The following is a 25,777-nucleotide window of genomic DNA, read 5'->3' on the forward strand; positions in this document are numbered from 1 at the left end:
TTCACTGTATTGAAATTCCTCTCATCAAGGTCACCAAAGCTTCTGTTTTGCCAAACCTAATTCATATGTGTTAAGCCCTTAGTTTATTGGACTTCTCAGCTGCATCTGACACATCTCAGAATTCTCTCCATGTTTTAAACTTTCAACTTTGGTTTGCATGATCCTACTTTGTTTTTTTCCCTATAAGTATTAGCTAGTACTCACTATGTGTTTATCAGGCACTATTCTAAGGGCTTTGCATGCATTATATGTACAGTTAATCCTTAAACAACTGAGACAAGTGAAGTAACTTGCCTAAAGTCTTACAGCTGGTAAGTAGCAGAGCCTGAAAGACATAAAAATCACACAGATTGGGTCCAGAGTCCATGATTTTAATTTGTGTTATACTTCTGTCCTTACCATACATTTATTTCTTTTGTGAGCTCACTTTTGCTAGTCTCTTAAACTCTGAAACTCTCCAAGATTCCTCCATTGGCCCAATGGTCTTACATATTCTTCATGGGTAATTACATTTACTTTCCAGTTTTAACGACATGCTTATAATACTCAGATCTATAGCCAGTCATGAGTTATCCTCTGGACTTCAAACTCCTATCCAACTGCATCTTGTTGGATTCACTTGGGGGTTCACTGGCATCTAATACTCAATGTAAAAAATGGTTCACTTGTAATGCTCCTCCTCCTGTATTCATCATATTGTAACATCATCTAGTCAGCCAAACCAGAAAACATGAGGATATTCTAGATTTCTCCTTCTCCTTTACCCTCAGAATACAATTAATTGCCAAGTTGTGCTAATTCTGCCTCCTAAAAATTTCTTAAATTTCCCTTGTCTGCATCCCTATTTCAAACTGTCTTTAGCCATCACTTGCCTGATGTATTGCAACAGTCTCCAGCCTGGCCTCTCTTAAATTTATCATGAGTCATCTCATCAAAACATAAATCTGACTATTCACTGCCCTTCCATGATTCAGTACTGCCAACAGGTACATTCTCAATTCTTTAGCATGACACTTACCAACTTTCTGTAGTTAAAATACTGGTTCTGGAGTTAAACTGCTTAGTTTGAATCTCAGCTCTGACACTGCAACTTTGGGCAAGGTACCCAATCTCCTTTTTTCTTAGTTTCCATATTTGTATAACTGTGAGGATTACATGAGATATCCATGTAAGGCACTTAAAACACTGCCTGGCATCTAATAGGTGCTCAATAATTGTTAGTCATTGTCAGTAGCATGTATCTAGACTCAACTTCTCCCATTTCCCGCCTTAAAGTTTATGTTCTAGTAATATTGCATTGTTTATAATTCCTTAAAGGCATCATGCTGTTTCATGGCTGTATGCCTTTCCTTTGTTCCCTCCTTAATCCCCTATGCTTTCACACATTTTTATATGCCTGGCTAATATTCATTCAGTCTTAAACTTTGAAATAATCTTCAGTATACCTTCCATGACTCCCACACCCCTGCCCCAATCAGACTAATTGTCTCTCTTCTGTGACTTTATGGACTCTGTGCAGGTCTCTACATATTTTGGATAGTAATCCTTTATTAGATTTGTCATTTGCAAATATCTTCTGCCATTCTGTAGGTTGTCTTTTAGTTTTGTTGGTTGTTTCCTTTGCTGTGCAAAAGCTTTTAATTTTGATATTGTTCCTATAGCTTATTTTTGCTTTTATTTCCCTTGATTCAGGAGACATATCTAGAAAGATGTTACAAGCAATGTCAGAGAAATTACTGCCTGTGTTCTCTTCTAGGATTTTTATGGTTTCAGGTCTTATATTTAGGTCCTTAATCCATTTTGAGTTTACTCTTGTGTATGGTGTAAGAAAGTGGTCCTGTTTCTTTTTTTTTTTTTTTTTTGCATGTAGCTGTCCAGTTTCTCCGATACCATTTGTTGAAGAGACTGTCTTTTTTTCACTGTATATTCTTGGCTCCTTTGTTGAAGATAAATTGACCATATAATCATGGGTTTATTTCTGAGCTTTCCATTCTGTTTCATTGATCTATGTATCTATTTTTGTGCCAGCACCATGCTTATTGATTACTACAGCTTTGTAATATAATTTGAAGTCTGGAATTGTGATACCTCCCATTTTGTTTTTCTTTTTCAAGATTGCTTTGGCTAGTCAAGGTCTTTTGTGGTTCCATATACATTTTAGGATTGTTTTAGTTCTATGAAAAATGCTGTTGGTATTTTGAAAGGGATTGCATTAAATGTCTAGATTGCTTTGGGTAGCAGAGACATTTAGACAGTTTTTGTTCTTTCAATCCATGGGCTTGGAATGTCTTTCCATTTCTTTGTGTCATCTTCAATTTCTGTCATCAATGTTTTATAGTTTTTCAGAGTACAGGTCTTTCACCTCTTTGGTTATGTTTATTCCTGGATATTTTATTATTTTTGGTGCAATTGTGAATGCGATTGTGTTCTTAATTTCTCTTTCTGCTGCTTCATTACTGGAGTGTAGAAATGAAATGGATTTCTGTATGTTGATTTTGTCTTGTGACCTTGTTGAATTCATTTACCCATTCTAGTAGTTTTTTGGTGGAATTTTTAGCATTTTCTAAAATAGGTCATTCTTTTCATCTCCACTGCTATCACTATCATTTCTCAACCGTCATCATCCTCCTAACTGGTCTCTATACTTCCATTCCTGCCACCACTCCACACAACACTTAGAGTAGTTTTAAAACATCACAGTACCCCTCCTGGTTAAAGCCTTCAGTAGCTTTCCACTCTATTAAGAATGAGATCCAACTTCTTGCCATGGCCTACACAGCCTTGTACAGTCTTGTCCCTGCCAATTCCACCTTATACTCCTTGCCCTTTACCGACTAGCATTAGTTACAGTGACCCTCTTTCAGTACCCAGAACACACCAAACTCTTTCTTACTTCATGGTCTTTGCATATGATTATCTACTCTGCCTTGAGCACTTGCCCTCTAGTTGTTTTATTTTTAACCTGGCTGGCTTTTCCTCACTCTTCAAGTTTAGCCTTAATTGCCACATCTTCAGAGAGGCCTTTCCTAGTGACCTTATATACATCCATTTTTTTTTCTACCTTTGCACTCTTTGTACTTCCATCATGGTACTTATCACAATTTATAATTATTTTCACTTATTTTTTTACTTGTCTTGTAGTCTGTCTTCCTCACTGGATTGCACATTCCATGATGCAGGAACCACATCTATACTTCTCACCACTACAGCCTCAGCACCTGGCATAATGTCTGACATGCTGTTAGTATTCAATAAATATTCTCTGAATGACTTAATAAGTCAATCATTTAATTAAGAAAGTAGAGTGACTATATAAACTTTCTTGTAGGTCTCTTAGGTAGGAAAAACTATAACTTCAGCTAGCAACTTAATTGTTGAGATGAATCACCTTGTTTAATCCAGTTGAGAAGTATTGTAGGAGAGCTTAATCAAGTAAGAAAAAGATATACCTTTAAAAAAGTCTGGTCATTAGTTCCTTTATGCTTGTAAGTGACTCAGGAGTGACAAATGTAATTACTACAAACCAGTGGTTCTCAATAGGGAGAGATTTTGCCTCCCCTCGGGGGACATTTTTGGCAATGTCTGGATACATTCTTGGTTGTCAAAACTGTGCAAGGTGTGTGCTACTGGCATCTAGTTAGTAGAGGACAGGATACTGCTCAGCATCTTATGAATGCATGCACAGGACAGTCTCCCCATACCGAAGAATTATATGAAAAGAAAAGTCAATAATGCCAATACTAAAAAACCAAAAGAGAAATAGGACTACCATTTAACTTTGTGAAACATAATAGAATGGCCAAATATAGGTGTTCGTGTCCTAAGGAATTGTAAAACTTCATAATTTAAGCCATTAATAACCCTCTTGTTTTCTGAGATTTATTTCTGTTCTTTAGAGCAGATTTGTTTGTTTGTTTGTTTGGTGATTGTTTTAAATAAATAATGTATCCATTGATGGACTTTAGGAAATTGTTGAATGTTCTAAACTTGTATCCAATATTGTGTAATTATAAGCATTTATCTGGGAGGAAAGACCATCAGAGGTCCATGACCACCCAAAAGATTAAAAAGTCCCTGGTATGGAGAGAACTTTGTGTTGTGTGGATTACACTTTAAAAAGTCATAGTAGGGACCCCTGGGTGGCGCAGCGGTTTGGCGCCTGCCTTTGGCCCAGGGCGTGATCCTGGAGTCCCGGGATCGAATCCCACGTCGGGCTCCCGGTGCATGGAGCCTGCTTCTCCCTCTGCCTGTGTCTCTGCCTCTCTCTCTCTCTCTCTCTCTCTCTCTCTCTGTGTGACTATCATAAATAAATAAAAAATTTAAAAAAAAAATAAAAAAATAAAAAAAAATTAAAAAAAAATTAAAAAGTCATAGTAAGTGGAGTATGTGTTCTGCAAAATGTTTAAAAATACGGTTGTCTTTAGGGCTGCCTTTGGAGGTAGGCAAATATGGCGGAAGCTCAGATTGGTTTCCTCCTACTGGTGGGGACAATAGAGGTATCACTGGGCTGTTAGGAGACCATGTGAGGTAATTTATATAAGCCCTACTAAAGTGTTAGGCACATAGCAGGCACTCAAAAAATGTTATTTTACTTCCTTCTCAGAGTTACTGTGAGGATTGAATAAAATAATACTTTGAGAACCAAATGAAATAATGCATGTAGTATGTTGTCTGGTCAGTAGTAGATGTTAAATAAGTGGTTATTTTTCTCCCATGTACTCTTTATGCCAAAATCCTGGGTCTTATCCTTGAAAGTAGAGAAAAAGGATAAGCTCAGAATTCTGAAAAATTTGAGTTTTAATCTTGGCTCTGCTATTTTACTTTCTTCATCAGTAAATGAGGGATAATGCTTACCTCACAGAATTACTAAGAGACATAAATGAGATAATACATATAAAGGATCTAACATATGAATATACTTACAGGGGATATAATTGGTACTTAATACATGTTAAGTTCTTTTCTCATTCAAACAATTCTTAAATCCTACCTCTATAAAACCTTTCTGCAATAGGAGGATCAGTTGCTGAATGTCTGGTACAAATAGCCTTATCTAAATATAAAATTCAAATATATAATTTCTAGTATTCATCTACTTACACTCAAATTTGTTCATATAGAATGATAATATTTCAATTAGATATGTTTTCATCATTTTTGTTCCATGAGCTCTCAGTGTCAGCAAGGGCTGTTAGGCTAAATCTGCATAGCATCCAATACAGCAGCACCATGTTCATTTTTTAAAAATTTATTAGGCACTTACTGGGGACCAAATTCTCAGTATTGAGGGACTAAGAAGAAACAAGCCCGGGGCTGTGAGTTTTATCAATATTTCTGATAATTACAATAATTATGTCTAAATTTTTTAAGGTTTTATTGATTTATTCATGAGAGACACAGAGAGAAGCAGAGACACAGGCAGAGGGAGAAGCAGGCTCCCTGTGGGGAGACTGATGTGGGACTCGATCCCAGGATCCTAGGATCATGACCTGAGCTAAAGGCAGATGCTCAACCACTGAGCCACCCAGGTGTCCTTAAAATTTAATTTATATTAGTACTATTTATTATATATTAGTAACATATTTATATATATTACTTAAATATGCCAGTCGCTGTTCTAAGCATTTTGTGTAGATCAATACACTTCATCCTCACAATAATCCCTTATTTTGCAGGTGAGCAAACTGAGGGACTGACTGGTAAAATAATTTTCTCAACTTGTCTAGTATATATTGTTACTATGATCACTACCTGGAGCTGGTCTATGAAAGCAGGTCTGCCTGATAAATATATTCATTTAATTTTTATGTTTTAATTCCAACAATTTATTTAAATTTTAAAAGAAGTTTTACATATATGGGAAAAACTTTAAAAAGTTATCAAAAGTTATAATATGAAAAGTAAGTCATGATTTCTGAATTCTGGTAATGATAGAATAGTTTCCATCAGACTAACCATCATGATAAATTGAAGATATTATAGAATATCCTCAAACAGGGAGAAACTAGAGGGAATTCAACCCTCAAAAGAAAAGAGCTACGCTGGTTAGAGTCACAGTTATATATACTTTTTATGTGATGTGTGGTAGAGCTCAGGCAGAGTGCTGCAGGCTTGTTAGCCTGCGAATTCAGAACACAGAGTTCAGAGTTGCCAGAGTCTCATAAAATAAGATCCCAAATCTCCAGGTTCAAATAAAAACCTACTCATCATACAAAGAATTAGGAAAATCTCAACTTGAATGAGAAAACACAATCAACAGATATTAACACCAATATGACATATATGTTAGAATTATCTGACAAGGATTTTAAGGCAACCATTACAAAAATGTTTCAAGAGGCAATTATAAAATGCTAAACACAATAAAAAATTAGAAAGTATCAACCAAGAAATAGAAAACCTAAAGAATGGAAATTTTAAAACTGAAAAATACAATAATCAAAATAAAAAACATACTAGATAGTCTTAATAGAAAAATGGAGATGATAAAGAAAAGCATCATTGAATTTGAAACGGAGCAACAGAAATCACCCAATCTAAACAACATAGAGAAAACAGAGTAAAAAATAATAAACAGAGACTGTGGGATAAGATCAAAATAACAAACATTTGTGTCATCAGAATATCAAAAGAAGATAAAGATGACATTTAAAAAATATTCAAAGAAATATTGGCTGAAATCTCAAATTTGGGAAAGACTATTCTTTCTACATATTCAAGAGGCTGAATGAAACCTAAACAGAATAAACCCCCCAAAACCCACTCCTCCAAGTCTCATCATACTTAAGTATCTGAAACAAGGAGAAAAAAACAAAAATAAAAACCCTGAAAAGAGGTAGAGAAATTATGCATCATTTTATATTCTCACCTATATGGAAATAATGATTCTTGTGAAAATGGATTTCTCATAAAAAAACATGGAGGCCAGAAGGAAAAGGCATATTTTTTTAAGTGCTGAAAGAACGAACTTCCATCTCAAAATTCTATATTCAGTAGTGTAAGAGAAATCAAGCCATTCTCAGATGAAGGAAAACAAAGATAATTTGTCTTAATCAGATCTACCCTAAAAAAATGGTCAAAGGAAATGATAAAAGAAGATATCTCAGAGCATTAAGAAGAAAGCACAACAGAAATAGTAAAAATGTGGCTAAATATAGCACATTTTTCTTCTCCTCTTGAGTTTTAAAAATTATTTTTGATGGTTGAAACGAAAACTATTAAGAATTTCTGATGTGGTTTTCAATTTATGTAAAGTAAAATTTTAAAATATTATATTAAAGAGGAACGTAAAGGGACAAAAGGTTTTCTATAGTTCACTCAAAGTGGCAAAATGCTGATAGTAATAAATTGTTTTATATATATATACATACATATGTACATATATATGTTTTATGTGTTTATATTATATATATGTTAATACCTAAAGCAACTACTAAAACCAATCTATACAAAGTGACATACTCAAAAGCACTATATATAAATAAAAATGGAATTTAAAAAAAATATCCAGAGGAAGTAATCCAGTAATCCAGTAATCCAGAGGAAGGCAGAAGAGGAAACAGGGAACAAACAAATGATAAAATGGCAGACTTAAGTCTTAACATATCAATAACTACATTAAAGGGAAATGATCTAAGCACACCAATTAAAAACCAGATATTGGTAGAATGGATTAAAAAAATGACTGAATTATATTTTGTCTACAAGAAACTCACTTCAAATATAGTGATATAGAGAAGTTGAAGTAAAGCTGGTGGGAAAAGATATGTAAATGGTAATAAAAAAGCATGAGTGGCAGTTTCATAAAAAAGTAAACCTATACTTATCATATTATTCAGCAATTATGTTCCTGGTGTTGATTTTAGATACATTAGAACTTAAATCCACAAAAACTACAAAAATGTTTAATTGTAATAGCCATAAATTGGAAACAACCTAAATGTTCTTAAATGGATAAATGGCCAAACTATGGGACCTGTATACCATGGAATACTATCCAGCAATGAAAAGGAATAAAGTATTGAGGCATGTAACAACTTGGACAGCTATCAAAGGAATTATGCTGAATGAAAAAGCCAATCTCTAAAGATTACATGCTGCATGGTTCCATTTATATCACATACTCTAAATGAAGAAGCTGTAGACATGAAGAACAGATTAGTGGTTTCCATAGATTAGAGATTGAGTTGAGGGAAGAGAAGGCAGCTATGGTTATAAAGGATAGCACAAGGGAGGTCTTTGTGGTGATGGAATAGTTCTGTATCCTGGCTATGGTAGTGGTTACATCAATTTATACGTGTGATAAAATTGCATAGAACTAAATACACACACATACACAAGTGAGTGCATATAAAATTGATAAAATCTGAATAAGCTCTTTGGATTGTACCAATGTTGATTTCCTGGTTTTATAGTTATATAGGATATTACTACTGGGGGAAACTAAATGAAAAGTACACAAGACTTCTTTGTACTATTCTTGCAATTGTTTGTGGATCTAAAACTATTTCAAAATGAAGGTTTTTTTAAAAGATTTTATTTATTTATTCATGGCAAACACAGAGAGAGAAAGAGGCAGAGACACAGGCAGAGGGAGAAGCAGGCTCCATGCAGAGAGCCTGACATGAGACTCGATCCCAGGTCTCCAGGATTACACCCCAAGCTGAAGGTGGTGCTAAACTGCTGGGCTACCGGGGCTGCCCTAAAATGAAGAAGTTTAAAAAATAATTGGATGGAATGGGATAAAAGATTAATTGGATAGGGTTAATAGCAGACTCAACACTAAAGAAGAAAGGAGTAGTTAATTTGAAGACAGATCAATGGGAATTAAGCAAACTGAAGCACAGAGAAACAAATTGGAAAAAAAATGACAAGCACTTCAGTAACTTATAGCACAGTATTAATCAATATAACACATCTGTAACAAGAGTTTCAGACAGACATCAGAGAGGGAAATAGGGCAAAAAAAAAAAAAAAAGAGCAAGAAATACCGGTCAAGAATTTTCCAAATTATATCCCAAACTGCAATCCAGAGATCCAGAAACTCAGGAAATCCCAAGTAGGATAAACACAAAAGTATACTGGGTCATAACATGGTCGGTGTTCTGAAAACCAAAGATAAATTTATAAGGGTAGCCAGAGAACAAAGACATATATACAGGGAAACAATGATAATAACAAGACTGACTCCATAAAAAAAAAATGGAGACAGAAAAAGAAATAAAAACTGTCCATTTAGAATTTCATATCCAGAAAAATATTCTTCAAAAATGAAGACAGGAAAAAAACGGAAGCAAATAAGTAAAAGCGTTCTGCATCTGGCTATGAAGGGAAAGAGGATGTGAAATTATTTTCTCTTTAGAAACAACTGGAATATTTACCAAATATTGGAAATATTTTTTTAGACATTGGACAATGTGCAACACAAGATGGTAATTTGAGAGAAAAGAAATACAAATGAGGTGATCCTTGTTATCACCCCAGCTTTCTCCCAGGAGGTAATCCTTGGACTGTGATGCAGAGGTGGGGGGAATCTAAATAGAGTCTAATTATCTCAAGTAAAGGAGAAAGATTGGAATTCATAAGGGCCAGGATGGTAAGAAATGGTGGGGATGGAGCTAAGCCATAAAAAGGGTACTAGAAATATGCAGAGTTCCCTTTGAGTCTTTTGATGAATATTGATCTGAGCATGGACAGGGTAAAACTTCACAAAGATAATCTAGAAAAAATTTCCCAGGAAACAATTACTAAGAAGTTGTAGGAGGAACACTTCCTAGAATTCACATAAGGTCAAAGTAGAGAGACCTCAATGAATACAGGGGGGCATGTGTAGAGACTTCAGAGGGGCAGTTCCTTCAAAATGGGCTAAATTAGCTACTCAAGACGTACTCTAAATGAGCTTTAAAACAAACCTCAAAAGGATCAAACTGATCCACAATAACTTGTCTCTCAGAAAAAAGAACAATCCTCTATAAATAAATACAAAAAAAATCCAGCACTCAGTAATGGAAAATTTACAATATTGGATATACAGTTTAAAAATTAGTAAACATACAAGGAAGCAGAAAAATGTGATCTATAACCTGGAGAAAAATTAGTCAATGGAAACAGACTCAGAAATGACAGAGATAATGGAATTAGTAGACAAGGGCCTTAAAAACAGCTATTATAATTATGTTCTATATGTTCAAGGATGTAAAGAAAGTATGAACACAGTGAAGAGAGAAATGGAAGATTTTTTCCTGGTCATATATTTTTAAAAAGACTTTATTATCCCCGGAAGTTTTTTATAATAGAAGTTCTAGAAATGAAAAATACAATATTTGAAAGGAAAATTTTACTGGATGGGATTAACAGCAATTATAGACTGCAGAGAAAAGATCAATAACCCTAAAGGCAAAGCAACAAAACTGTTCAATATGAATCACAGAAATAAAAGATAAAAAAGGGGGGTCTCAGCGACCTATGGGACAATAAAATTGGCCTAACATAGGTTTAACTGGAGTCCCAGTAGTACAGAAAGGACAGAAAAGAAATAATGGCTGAAATATTTCCAAATTTGATAAAGACTGTAAACTGTCAGATCCTAGAAGCTTTGGGTTCCAAATAGGAAACACACACACACCATACCAGGGCAAACTGTAATCAAGTTGCTAAAAACTAGTCACAAAGAGAAAAATTAAAAGCAGCCAGAAGAAAAGATAAGAATGATTACAGACTTCTCATGAAGAGCTATACAAGCATAGAAAAAATGGAGTGATATTTTTAATGTTCTGAAAGAAATAATTATCAATCTAGAACTCTATACTCAGTGAAAATATCTTTCAAAAATTAAGAAAAAAATATACTTTTCAAGCAAAAGCTGAGAAAATTTGTTGCTAACAGACCTACATTATGATAAAAAATTAACTGAAGTTCTTAGGCAAAATGTAACTTTTACCAGATGGAAACCTGGATCTACACGACGGACTGAAAAATGCTGGAAAGGACAAATATATGGGTAAATGTAAAAATATTTCCTTACTCATCTTTTAATTTCTTTGATAATTTAGGGCCATGTTGGGAGCAGCACATCCAGTGGTGGCTGAATATGTGCTGACTGCAAAGGAGTGCCACTAAAGGCCATGGAGGAGTGAGGCAGGCTGTCAGCCTGGTGGCAGAGTAAGTGGAGCAACATAGTCCAGACACAAGGTGGTAAGCCCAGGTTGGGGGATAGAGGATATAGTCCAGATCTGCTCATAGCTGGGACATTCTAGCTTGAGCACTGCATCCTTTGGCTGATATAAGTAGCTGTCTTGCCTCCCTGCACCTCCTGCCAGAGACCATACAACAGGTTCCCCTAGTGTGAGATCTGTTGCTTGTCAGGCTCTGGATCTTCTCTTCCATCCCTTCCTTTAAGTTTTTCAGTTGTCTCCTCTGAAGTGCTGGCACTGTGACCAGTGCCTGTATTCCCCAACCACTGGGGGGACATGAAAAAGGTATCCTTAATTATACCTGCTATAATCTCTGTAACTTTATTATTGTTTAGATAATAAATAATCTTCCACCTAGACAGAAATATAACAAGAATATGGTTTGTTGGCTTAATAAAGTGAGATTAGAAGGCTTGCTTTCTCAAACCAGAGCTGTAGCATCTATGTTTAAAGAAGCTGAAAAAGATGAAACTGACGTATCAGGAAGGGCTCTAACTCATGGTAGGAAGACATTTACTTCAAAGACATGGTGAAATTGTAAGCAAGAAATGAAAATATGATTAAAATTACCTTTATATTTATAATTAATTTACCTTATACTGTCATGTGCACAGATCATTTTTGTATAGTTTCAGAATAATTTGCTATTTAAGTTATGGCATCATTTTCAGACTATTTATTCATAGTTAAAGGGAAAGAACTTGAGTATTTTAAGTGTAGTTATGATGAGTTTACTAAAACCCAAAAGTTGTTTGCTAGAGCTTTTCAAACTAGAAAAAGTCACTGAAGCCTCTTATGCAAGTTATTGCACTGCACAGACTAGGGCAATGCACATAATAGTTTAGGGTCAATAAAACCCTGAACAGTTGACACTGCTCAGTTCCTACTGAATGAAAAGTTACTAAAATAATTCATAGTATTGAGTTTTCAATGGCACAGTAACTTATTTAAACATTTAACTCTAAACATGAAGATTTATTATCTTATTTGCATAATTGTACCTTCACCTTACAGACAAGTATACAAATGTGACTGGACTTGTTTTGTTCATAGTCATGTGGTATCAGCACTAAATAATCTTTGAAGAAGACTTTTTCTTTTTGAATGGTTGAAAACAAACACAAGTGGTATTTAAATATTAAAAATGTTGAATAACTTGTTTGAATCTCATGGTTTCTCCTGGAACAACTTTGCTTATATTTGCATGCGGGTACAAAACCAATGGTAGATAAAACTGCAGGCACCATGATATAAATTAAGGCAGTAGCACCAAAGTATACCAGTAGTTCTTGTATTCTTTATACTGCCATGTAGTCACATTAAAAATTCAATTTCACTTAAGAATATTGTTGGTGAAGTACTAAAAGTTATTAAATCTTGATCTTGGGTTTAATATTCTATGTGACAAAATAGGAGTTATGAAAAATTGCTTCTGTTATAAACTACATTATGGTGGTTGTGTTGAAAAAAACCCCACGTCTGTAATTAAATTGTGTCTTAACTAGCCACTTTTCATGAACACCATTTTTGCTTGAAAGAACAACTGATGGAAAAACCATGATTAAATATGTGAGTATTTGACAGATACTTCTAGAAAATGAAGTGAGCCTTTAGGGTAAACAACTGACATAATTTGTTGCCAATAATGATATTTACCTTTTTGAGTCAAAATTAATATACTGGAAAACTTTATTCTGTCATTATAAGCTTGACAGCTTTCCCAAACTTAAGCTTTGTTCCAATGAAATTAGTGCTGATATCAATGTGATTTTTAATAGTGCAAAAAATGTTTTAGCATTTGTAATATTTATATAACTTAGTGAACCAATATTTTCCAAATAATCAGTATGTACAAGATGAGTCAAATATCTATTCAAAGTACAAGATAACCAAGGAATTTTAATATAACAGTATATAAAAATGTCACTGATAAGTTTCAGATTCCATATATTAACCTTTAAGACACTAACCATTTGTAGAGTTTTTGTGTAGTATCAAAGAAGAACATCCACAATTATCTGTAATGGTTATTAAAATACTCCTCCCTTTTCCAATTACATATCCATGTAAAGCTGAATTTTTTTCATATACTTTATTTTTTATTTATTTATTTTTTCTTCTTATACTTTAACAAAAACATCATAATACATTGTGGAAGCTGGTATGAGAAGTAAGTTGCCATTTATTAAGCCAGACATTATAGAGATATGCAAAAATGTATAGCAATGAGAGTCTTCTCATGACATTTTTTTGTCTTGGAAAATAGTTATTTTTTAAAAATCACAACATGTTGTCTGTGCTAATGTGTACTGGGTTTATTATCTTATTTTAAGTACACTAATAAATGTTTTAAATTTTTAGAAATATATTGACTGTTTAAAGCAAGACAATAACAATGTATCATGGGGTTTATAACATAGGCAAAAGTAAAATATAGGACTACCATAGCACAGGGGAAGGAAAAGGGAAATGGAAGAACACTGCAATAAGGGTGCTACATTGTACATGAAATACTGTAATACTATTTGAAGGTATAATATAAGTTAGAAATGCATACTGTAATCCTCAGAGCAACCACAAAAAATCAAAACAGTTACAGATAATAAGCAAATAAAAGAGACAAATGGAACCTTAAAAATATTCATTTAATTTAAAAAAGACAGGAAAATAGAAACAAGGAATAGATGGGACAAATAGGAAAATGGACTCAAACCTAAACATATAAATAATTTATGTAAACATAAGTGGTGTAGGCACTCTAACCCAAAGACAGAGATTGTCAGACCAGATTGGATAAGAAATCACGGCCCAACTATATGTGGTCTACAAGAAATTCAATTTAAATATGCAAACACAAATAGGTTAAAAGTAAATGAACAGATAAAGATAATCACACAAATAATAATAATAATCACACCCCTCAAATAATAATCAAATTGTCACAGATGTGACAATATTGAAATCAGACAAGGAATATTACCAGAGATAAAGAACAAGATCTCATAATAATAAAGAGGTCAATTCATCAAGAAAATATAATAACCCTAAATGTATATATGTCTAATAAAAAAGCTTCAAACATACATGAAGCCCAAATCAACATAAGTGAAAGGAAAAATAGCCAAATCCCAAATCATGGCTGGAGATTTCAACCTTCTTGGTAATTGACAGAACAAGCAGACAAAATACATAGGGATATAGAAGATATAAACTACAGTTTCTACTAATCTGACCTAATTGATAATGATAAAAAATGCTGTTCAATAGCAGGAAAATACACATTCTTTGCAAATTGCACATGAAACATTCACCAGGATAGATCATATGCTGGGCTGTAAAACAAATTCTAATATATATGAAATGACTGAAATCATGCAAAGTATGTTCTCTGAGCACAACAGAATTAAAATGAATGTAAATAGAAAGACATCTGGAAAGTCCTGAAATATTTGGAAATTAATTTTTAAAAACTCATGCTTCTAAATAACTCCATCAGTTACAGAAGAAAATTAGAAAATATTTTGAAGTAACTGAAAATGGAAACATCAAAATTTGTGGGATGCAGGTAAAGCAGTGCTTGGATGAAAATTTATAGTATAAAATCTTGTATTGGAAAAGAAGAAAGGTTTAAAATCAATAAACTATGTTTCTATCATAGACTAGAAAAAAACTAAAAGTCAATACAAAGTAAGTAGAAGGATGGAAATAACAAAGATATGAGCAGAAATAATAAAATAGAAAAGAAAAAAGTCAATGAAACTAAAAGCTGGTTCTTTGAAAAAAATACAATTCAATAAAACTGATAAAATCACAAGCTAAAACGATCAGGAAAAACAGAAAGAAATTAGCAATATTAGGAATGAAAGAGAATATCACTATAACTTCTACAGAGACACCAAAATGATAATAAAAGGATATTTTAAGTGAATGGGCAAATTCCTTCAAAGACAAATTATCAACATGGAAGCAAGAAGAAATAGAAAATCTGAATAGTTATATAACTATTAAAGAACTAGAATTCATAATAAAAAACCTTCCCACAAAGAAAACTCCGGGCTCAAATGTTTTCACTAGTGAATTCTATCAAATACTTAAGTAAGATACTAATTCCAGTAATGCAAGGTTTAACATTTAAAAAAGCAACAATTAATGCAATTTACTGTATTAACAGAATAAGAGGACACCATATGATCATTTCAATAGATGAGGAAGAAGCATTTAACAAAATTTAACACTCATTTGTGAGAAAACCTCTCAGTAAATTAGGAATAGAAGGGAACTTCCTCAACCCAACAAAGAACATTTATGAAAAAACCTACAGCTAACATCACACTTCATCATAAAAGATTAAGTGCTTCCCCCTATGATCAGGAACAAGACAAGGATGTTTGCTCTAACCACTTCTATTTAACATCTATTTAACATCACATTGAAGGTTCCAACCAGCATAATAAGGCAAGAAAAAGAAATAAAAGTCATGAAGATTGTAAAGGAATAAGTAAAACTTTCTTTATTCACAGATGACACGTTTGTATACATGAAACATGCTAACGAATCTACAAAAAGCTACTATAACTAATGAGTTTAGCAATGATACTTTATTCAAGATCAATATAAAATTAATCGGGTTTCTATATTCTAGCAACAAACAATTAGAAATCGAAATTTAAAAATATCATTTTAATAACATTAAAATCATGAAATACTTAGGGATAAATATAACAAAATTTGTGCAAGACTTGTTCCCTGAAAAGTATAAATGAAAATTTGAAATTAAAGACTTAAGAAAATGGAGAGATATAGCAAATTCATGGATTGAAAGATGAAATATTGTTGATGTTATTCCTCCCCAAATCAATCTATAGATTCAGTGCAATCTACAGATGCACTGCAAGACTGTTTTACATCAGTAATATACTTGTATATAAATCTACTTGATTCTTTTCAATGGCTACATATATTCCCTCATAGGAGTCGAGCATAGTTTATACAACCAGTCCATCAAAAATGGTCTGGTTAAGTAAATATTTTTCATTCATTAAATTTTGTTAATAAACTTGATTCAGATATATACATATACCTGATATATCTGTAATACATATACACATGTGTATATATGAATACATTACATAACATAACTGCCATACTCTATCCTGGATCATAGGGTCCAACTAGTATTACTGGATTACAGAACATTCTTATATATGATAGTCCATAAGCTTTATTACACAAAGTGCGTGATTTGCTAAATTAGCCATGTACTCTTCTTTTTATAGGAACTCATGTCACGTTTGGGATTTTTCTATGGTAGACATACTTGAGCCAGGCATATGGGCAGGTTTCCTTCCTCTCAGCTTTCCAAGCTGGGCCCAAATCTTCTTCTAGTTATGATTGCTTCCTTATTCCATGCCTGGCTGGCAAACTTGGTCCCCCAATTCCTGAGCTGGGAGTATCTCCCTGATCACTGGCTTTATGACATCACTGGTTGTATAGCTCATGAGCACTATGATTGAAATATCACCACTAATGACTTGTATTATTTGTGCTGGGCTTGTCTTCTCCATTCCTTTCCCTTAATTGCCAATCTAGTGTTTTCCCATGGACATGTATGTTTCCTATAGCTGGGATACCTGGTACTTCTTGCAAAGGATGGGTAGTTGCTACTAGAAGCCTTTCCAGTAAAAGGTTTCTGATTCTTCTGTCTTAAAAAGAGAAGTTTTCCAATGTGAATGTTGAGATGCTTATCATTCAAACACTCATTTATTCAGCTGTTCATTCAATGAATGAACACCACCAAGGTAGGTAGCTAACACTGTGTTAAGCACTGAGGGGAAATACAGACACCCAGAACACAGATTACCAAATGAATGATATAGACTATGTTATACGAGTGTACTTGAACTTCTTAATAGGTTTGCCTTTCTCAAATCTCTCCCTTTTGCAATCTATCTTCCATGTGCTACTGAGTTAGCTTTCTAAAAACTAAAGCTCCTCTGTTTTCACAGAAAAAAAAAGTATAAATAAACTCTGTAGTGCAGCGTTCAAGTCTCTTCATAATCTGCCTCCAATTTTCACTTAGGCCTTAGTCCTTCCCACTTTCCCTTATAAACTGTATGTTCTACTACTATATCAAACTTCTCACTGGTTCTGTGAGGCACCAGGTCCTTTTCAATCCTTGTTCCCTTTGCCTAGAATGTCTTTCGCTCTTCTTCACCTGGCAAACTCCCAATCAACCTCCAAGATTCGGTTCAAAGTCTTGGTGAAATATTTCTTCTATTCTCCCCAACTGTCCTGGATTTGAGCACATTGTTCTGTTGCCGTTATTAGATGGTGAAATTTTTGTGGGCACTGGGTTTACTTGTTAGTCTTTGTATCTCTGAATTCAAGCCTGGTAAGTAGTAGGGACCCAATGAATATTTGTTAAATGAATGAAGGAATAAATGAATGTGAAGAAAGAGTTCAAAGGGCCTTGGTATATTAGGTAAGGGATTTTTAAATGCACATGGCTAGAAACTGCACCTCGGAAGGCAATAGACAGATGAGGAAAGAGCATTTGGAGGAGGAAGATTATTATCCTAGGACACAGAAGAACACAAGCCCAAGACTGAAAGTGAAGACAGTGAGGGGTCAGCCAGACTGCAGCTGACTGCTGCAGTATCTTGACCTTTTCACTGATTAGATTTCTCAATTATCTTTTCAGCTTCTGGAGGGCAGGGTATTTTGTACACTTCTTTGTATCCCTTTCATATTTAATGCACATCTCCACAGTCATTTTTCCTATCATTTCGTGGTTCTTACTTTCCTCTGTAATATAATTATTTGTGTATCTACTTATGTCCCTAGAACTTATACCAGTCTCCCTCCCAGGATTCTTGAGGTAGGGAATGAGATAAGGTATTCATGTCTTTGCATCTTCCAAGTCACTTAGCTTAGTGCCTGGCACACAAAGGGTGCTCTGTAAATATTTTTTGATCTACCATTTGTTGATCTGATTATAGAGAACCACAAGGATATTTGTGTGCAACTGTGTATTGTGGAACAAAACTTATATATGTCTTCACACTGTGCAGTCTATTTTTGGCAATTTTCATTAAAATGTTATCTTGTTGTACATGGAAGACTGTCATTTCAATTTTCTTCTTTGTTCCTTCTTGGATGACTCACATCTCTTATACCAGAAGGATATGACAGAAGGGATTCAAAAAGGGTTTTGACACATTTATGAATGACAAAGTCATAAATGTCTGGGTATAAGGAGTTGTTGGAAACATGCAAAGGGGAAGGAGAAAACTTACATTTCAAAAGTGCCTATTATGTGCCACAAACTGTGCTAGGCAATTGGCAAAAATTGTGTATTATTTAATCTGGCAGAATATGTCAGCATAAAGACAGGACATGTCTATCTATAAGGCCAAACCTACATCTATTCAGGCACATAGCTTCTCTGGGTACCAGAGGCAATATTCATCTTTATTAAAATTTTATCAACCTTTTAAGACAGATGAATCTGTGGATTTGCATTTTTTCCTAGGAATAGAACATTCATGCTCAATTCAAGCTCCTATAGTTTAAAACTCCTTTTTGACATAATTTGATCAGTTTTTAAAGTCTCAATGCTTTAAATTACAATGCAATCAGAGATAGTCCCACAGCAATAACAGCAATTACATTCGTTCACAAATGTAATTTGTTTGCTTATCTTTATATCTCATAAAGGTTCCAAATACTGAACAAAGGTTAAGTCAAGAAAAGTGACTTCTATTAACCCTGACACCAGCAAATTGTCTCAAATTATAGCATGTCTTCTATTTGTATTCTAGACACATTGAGTGGTTTTTCAGAGATACATATTATACCTCATTTGTGGTTAGAGGAAAATTAGAAGGGAATTAATGTAAGTTGTTTCTGATTTTTAAAAAATATTAGTAACTTTAAAAAGAATAATGCTCCCAAGTGCACAGATCCTGCATCCGGCAGGAATCAAAACATAATCAAAGTATCATCTCTACTCCTGGGAATGGCTTGAGAAAAGTGGGGCTGCAGGTACTGGTTCACACATTGGTTTTATTATAAGTCACACAATCCAAGGCCTACAACTACACATCTTGATTTGTGATAACATGCTTCCTGCCAGGTGTGGGGGTGAGTGGGAAGAGAAGGGGTATGCCTTCAGATAAGGGATAATCAGCACACTCACGGGGCTCAGACAGCTTTCTGTTAACCTGTTTTGAGAAAGCTAAAATAGACATGTTTGTTTCAGAAAGTGTAAAGCCTATCTCATAGGACTAGAGAAAATGGCAAAAATTCAAATGAAGTTTCACGTTTTAGATGGTCTTCCTCTAGCCTTTGTGTGCCACTAATTGCTGGAAAAACACCAGACATGTTCTTGTGGTAATTATGTGTTTCTTAAATTTTACATTAGCCGAAGAAAACCGAAAGACCAGGACTAACCCCAAAGAACACAGGTGTGACATACCACCTATGGGACTTTTTATAGATAGACAAGAACCTAGCTCATACATTTTAAAAATTGCTCCTTCTGTTTTGAGACTACAGGATGAAAATATGCACATATTCCAAAGAGTTCTTTGTGTGAACAGGTGACCCCTTCCCACAGTCTCTGTAATTAATTGAGAAATTAAAGTTAGTTGGCCTTTGAGATCTCTTATAAAAAAAAAGGCAGAAGGTCTTGGATATTTTGGAACAAGAGTCCACTATTCTGCCAAGACAGTGTGTTATTGTTATTGGAGTGTCTCTCAACAAAACGGTATTGAGTGGTGAAGACGTGATTTTGATTAGGTGGAATGACTCAGCTCTTCCCCTTAAAGAAGAGAGGACTTGTCAGAGCCTTACTTACCTCATGATCTGGGATCTCAGAGGATAGTGTTTTCCCTAGGATGACCCCGGTCAAGTATGTCCAGCATCGAGCTGTGTTGGCAAGGTTATAGCCTCCTGTCTCCATCAAGAATTGTGAAGTTAGGAAAGAACAGTCACAAAACAGCAGGAGAGGGAAGGAGGGTAAGGAAGGAGAGAAAAATGTTTTAATAAAAGGGCTAAAAAGATGACTCCAACTTGCAGAATTTCACCTAAACATCCCTTTATGATGTTTTTGAACCACTTGGTAGGCGGACTTTAGTGAGTTAGTCAGAGCATGCACAGTGTGGAACTGGGAATTCTAATGCCGGCAAAGATTAAAGAGGCCCTCATCTCTAACAAATATGCATCCAAGGATTCCAAGCTCCTCAATTTCATCAAGTCATCAGTAAGACTGAGATCCCTGGAACCCAGATCTCTTGCAGCAACCGACCCAATGTGAAGGTTTCTGTGATGAATTTTGCAACTATTTTATAAAATGGCTGCTGGCTGTGATTTGTATGTTAAAACCATTGGTCGATACAGTCCTAGAAATATTCAGGAAAGAGAAATGGAAAATGCTGACAGAAATAGACTTCCTTCTTTCAATATTAGCATTCCTTTTCTCCACAAAACACAGGCCTAGTGGCAGAGATCAAAGAGAATGAGATGAGGAAAGGACTATTGATTGATGTTCTGACCCATCTCATCAGGTTCTGTCACAGTCACCCAGCAGCCATATTATACTGGCTAATAATCAGCATATTTTTGCACTGAATAGATGTGTTCTGCCATGCAAGCATTAGAATATTGGCCATTAGCTAAACTCCAAGAGTGTAAGGATGAAATGGAATGATTTCCTAATCTCAGTGTAGCCTGAGGGAAATAGAAGCTAGTCTATTTTAGGTAGGGTAACCATATAATTTATTGTCCAAATGGTACACTTTTAACAGTGAAAGGGGACACTACTAATAATTGCACTGGGATAACATTCATAAATTGGTCATCTTTCTCTTAAGCCTTGAAAGCCTTACTCCTTGCAAGGTCAGGGATACTGGGGATTTGGAATGTCTTTTAGGCCTTAATGGGGTCCAGTGAAGCTTGGGGACATGGCCATCTCCACTAGTTGTCTATGTACTACTGGGGATTGAGAATTTAAGAGAAATAGAACACTTATTACTTTCAACAATCCTGATGTAAAAAATCTGAATTCAGAAGATCAACTTAGTTGGTATGATTATCTGATTACAAAAAGATTCACTATAGATTTTAAGTAGTAAGCTCTCTGTGGTATATATACAATGATTTGATTTGCAAAAATTCCATTTACACACAGGAATTTTCAGGAATACACATATTGCATAAGAAGAGTTATATATACAAAAGCCAAAATTTTGGACTGAGAAAGCAAAGAAACTTTGAAAATGCTAAGTAAAGGCTATAGCCACAAATAAAAGTTGAATTTGCACAGATGTATGTTGTGGAAAGGGCTTTTTTCTTCCCCCTACCTGTACCTGAATCATAACCAGCATCCTTTATGCTGTCAAAGGAAAGTAATATGTCATACAATACTTATCGAATTTATCTTTTCCCTGAGTTGAAGTTAATAGATGTCTTGCCCGCTTTTCATAAGAGGTTGTCTCTTGTAAGCACCTGTAATTTTGATCCCTCTAGGATTTGAGGCTGCTAAAGACCAGGCTCATGTGTTTGAGTTGAATGCTACTCATTTTCATAAGGCCTTCCCACAACCTCCTCTAATTTGGTTTTTACAGTGGGTTGACAAAACAAACTATTAGCTGTTCCATAATACGTGCATTTTAAACTCAATCTGCTTGACTGTGTTATTTTAACACACCCACACCAATCCATTCATCCAATGAAATAAAGATTGTTCCAGATAGAAGATTCTTAGCAAAGAATCTTCAAAGGTAATAAAGAGTAAAGAGTACCTTTCACAAACGTGTAAATGCATCTATTGAATAGACCCAGCTTTATGTTGATTAAGTAATACAAAACATCAGTATACATTGAAGGCAAGGATGCCCAAGAGACTTTAGATCTCTCAATTTTGCTTTATTGTAACAAATCTATGCTTTTTTTGGGGGGGGGGGCTGGGGGGGAAGAGAAGTCATTCTTAAATTCAGCTTAGATATTTAATTAATTCATGTGCTTACTTATATATGAGTAGACTTAGACTTTTAGTAGTATGTTTCCAAAGGATGATTATTAGAACTGAGAGTCAAAAACTATACTGAGAGAAGATGGATTAAAGTCCACTGGAGTTAATATCCGCTATTCTTAATATAATCTGATGGCACCTTTAACCAAAGAGCCTTCATTTCAGGAAGTAAAACTTAGACTTCAGAGTACCAAGGAGTCAATGCACATGCCAAGCTGAGGAGAAGTATGTCACAGTACTTCCTTATGCTGAATTGTGAAGTGGGCAGAATTCTTTGACTTAGGCTTCTGGATCACATGTAGGTTGATATTATCCAATCTAAGAAAGCCAAGTTTTCTCAGTGTCAATGGACAAAATGTGGAAGAAGGTCAGCATATTCTCCTAGTGACCTTCCTTTGTACTCACCTCCTCCCAAAATGAGTGTTGCCAACTGCCACTGAAGGATGTACTTAAGACATTTGCCAATTCCCACTGGAGTCATGTTAAAGGAGCACATGGGATCCCCAGCAATTGTATCAGCTCCCAGCTGTAAGACCACTGCTTTGGGATTAAAGGCTATGTATACTTCCTTTAGTACACTGTAGAAAAGAAAAAGGATATAAAATGTCAGATAAAGATAGGTCAGTTTGGTCTAGGGGTGGTGGCGGTGGGGCAATTGAAGGTAGAGTTGAGTTAGCAAATAGTGAAGGAAAAAAAGACCCAACCTATTAAACTCATCAAACTTTCCATCTAAAAAGGGTGAATCAGACTGTACGTAAATTATACCTCAAAAAATTGATTAACAAAAAAAATTTCCCCCACCTTTACCTTACCAAGGACCAAATTTATCCTTGTTTTGGAACTCAAACTTCCTTTAAATATTCATATTAACTTAACTTCAGCAACCATAGGACATAGTGTACATATTTATTCCATTTTACAATTTGGGAAAGTAAGACATATACGCTGAAAATTTCTGATAATTTAAGATTGTCAACATACTTTGAATTTATTATCTTGCTGTCAATGAAAATTGCTGAAAAGAATTAACATGCTTTGAAAGCATAGATGTTATCAGCTTACTTTTCTATTATGCTAAAGGACTTCTGGGTTATGAAATGTAGCCCTCCCTAAATCATATGTAACCAGAATATTATAGGGTAGGAAATGATAATAACTGATCCAAAATTGTAAATCTGAAAGTACCCTAAAGAATAAGTTGTAGTGAGCAATAAGGTGAATAATTTTGGGTAGAATCATACAGTGCTTTTAAATCAATCTAATAGCTTTTTTCCTGACATAGATGAAAAGGAAATTGTCAATGTGACAGATGACCTTAATCAGGCTTCTAGTATTATCATTAATTGAACACTGACACTGTTCAGAATACATTCTTAAGGTCCTTGCTCTCAAGGGGCTTACAATCTAGTTTCCAGACGAAACATATACCAGTCCTCATGGGTCTGAGTTACTCTTACAGAGACATATAAACAAGTGCAAATTAACATACTTCAGAGTTGAGAAAATACAGAGTCAGAAAGTGATAAAAATGTTGGGGTTAATGACCCCTTCATAATCAACATGTCGAATTATACCAGTGCAGCAAAAACAGAAAATTCCAGATCCTTCTAAAACTGCAAAAAGAATTCAGGGATATAAAATATCATTCTCCCAAATTCATATGTAGCCAGGGTATTGAAACTATTGAAAAGTGCTCAGCTGCAGAGGCATTCTTTGACTCAAAACTGTTTTGTTTTGATTTCTCATCTATGCAAATATTAAGTGATTGTGGAGATTATAAGAATATTATAAACTTATGACATATGATTCTTAATAGAGAAATACTCAAGCCTATTCTTTCTCTCATGTGCTTTCTCCTGGTGCAGAGAGAAGATGAGCCACCTGAATAGTTAGCTAACATTTATTGAGCATCTATATATAGCACCCTATTAGCTGCTATCAGGAGACACAGAGGAAGGCATGATATCTGTTCTAAAAAGGTTTTTACTTAACAGGAAGAAGGGGGAGGCAGGAAAAACTAATATTTCTTCATTCATTCTTTCTTTCATTTTGCACATATTTACTGAGTGGCCTCTCTGTGTCCAGCATGTACCTGTACCAGACGTTGCAGGAACAAAGAGGAATATGACACAGCTCTTAATCTTCCTGTGGCTCAGAACAGAGGGGAAGACTCATACTATGTTAATCAGTAATTAAAATACAATGATAAATGAAGTATCAGAGATGGCACAGAGAAGGGAGTAATGGACTTCTCTAGAAGATGTTAGGAAAGGCTCTACAAAGGTAACTTTTGACTTGGGTCTTAAAAGATAAGAAGAACTATAAGGAACCACCTATTAAAATGGCTAAAATGAAAAAATACTGATAACATCAACTGCTAGTGAGGATGTGGAGAAATTACACCACACATAGCTTGTGGGTGGGAATGTAAAATGGTATAGCCAGTTTAGAAAACAGTCTGGCAGTTACCATCAAAATTAAAAATAGACTTACCATATGACCCACCAATTGCCTTCTTGGGCATTTATACCAGAGAAATTAAGACTTACTTTCACATAGGAATTTGTATACAAATATTCATAGCAGTTTTACTTGTAACAATCCAAACTGGAAACCACTCAGATGTACCTCAGTAAGTGAATGGTTAAGCAAACTGTGGTACATCCATACCTCTGGAGTAGTGTTTATCAATAAAAAGAAACAAACTATCGATAAATTAAAAAAAGAACAAAACTTGGATGGCTCTCAAGAGAATTATGCTTGGTGAATAAGGATAATCCAAAATCTATACTGCATGATTCCATTATATACCATTTGTTAAATAACAATTTGAAGGATGGAGAACAGATTGGAGATTGCCCGTAATTAGGGATGGGTGTGGCTATAAAATAGTATATGAAGATAACCTTGTGGTGATGGTACAGTTTTGATTTTGGTGGTGGTTGTCATAATGCAATCTATTTGTGTGATAAAAATCTCATAGAGCCCCCCGCATCCTCCCACACACAAGTGCATATATAGTTGGTGAAAACTTAATAAGCTCTATGAATTGTACCTATGCCAACTTCTTGATTTTGATGTTGAATTATAATTGTGCAGGATGTCAACATTGGAGGAGGCTGGAGGATGGGTGCATAGGACTTTCCTGTACATTTCTTTGCAACCCCCTTTTAATCTATAATTACCTCAAAATAAAAAGTAAAAAAGAAAGATTAGGAGAAGTTTACAGGCATATGAGGTGAAGATCCTGAAGTTGGCAGCAGGAATGGTTGTGAGGGTTATTGGTAGGAGACTAGGTTCAGAGAAGAAATTGCACACACAAAAACATGGTGGCTTGAAACAGGCAGTGGTGGGAGTCAGGCCAGTGAATAAATGTGGGTTGGGGCACAAAGGGCCAGATATGCCAGGCAGGCTAATGAGTGGAGATTTTTACTTCAAGAGTGTGTAACATTTCAAACATTGTGTGCGTCTGTGTGTTTACATGCATGTATGTGTGTTGGGGGAATGATCAAATTTACATTTTGAAAAGATACTCTGGCTAAAGCATAGAATA

General features: G+C 34.7%; 1 protein-coding gene across 6 annotated transcripts in view; it reads right to left on the reverse strand.

Annotated features, from left to right (window-relative positions):
• HDAC8 (histone deacetylase 8) overlaps nt 1–25,777 on the reverse strand; it is a 217,577-nt gene that overhangs the window by 106,983 nt on the left and 84,817 nt on the right. For 3 of the 6 annotated variants that reach the window (XM_038587718.1, XM_038587715.1, XM_038587717.1), the window contains 2 exons: nt 22,630–22,802; nt 20,050–20,144 (listed from right to left, as the gene is read on the reverse strand). In XM_038587718.1, coding sequence (XP_038443646.1) covers nt 20,050–20,144; nt 22,630–22,802 — 268 coding nt within the window. The other 3 variants (XM_038587719.1, XM_038587714.1, XM_038587716.1) reach the window with 3 other exon arrangements.

This window comes from Canis lupus, chromosome X (genome assembly GCF_011100685.1).
Source record: "Canis lupus familiaris isolate Mischka breed German Shepherd chromosome X, alternate assembly UU_Cfam_GSD_1.0, whole genome shotgun sequence".
Classification (NCBI taxonomy): Eukaryota; Metazoa; Chordata; class Mammalia; order Carnivora; family Canidae; genus Canis; species Canis lupus.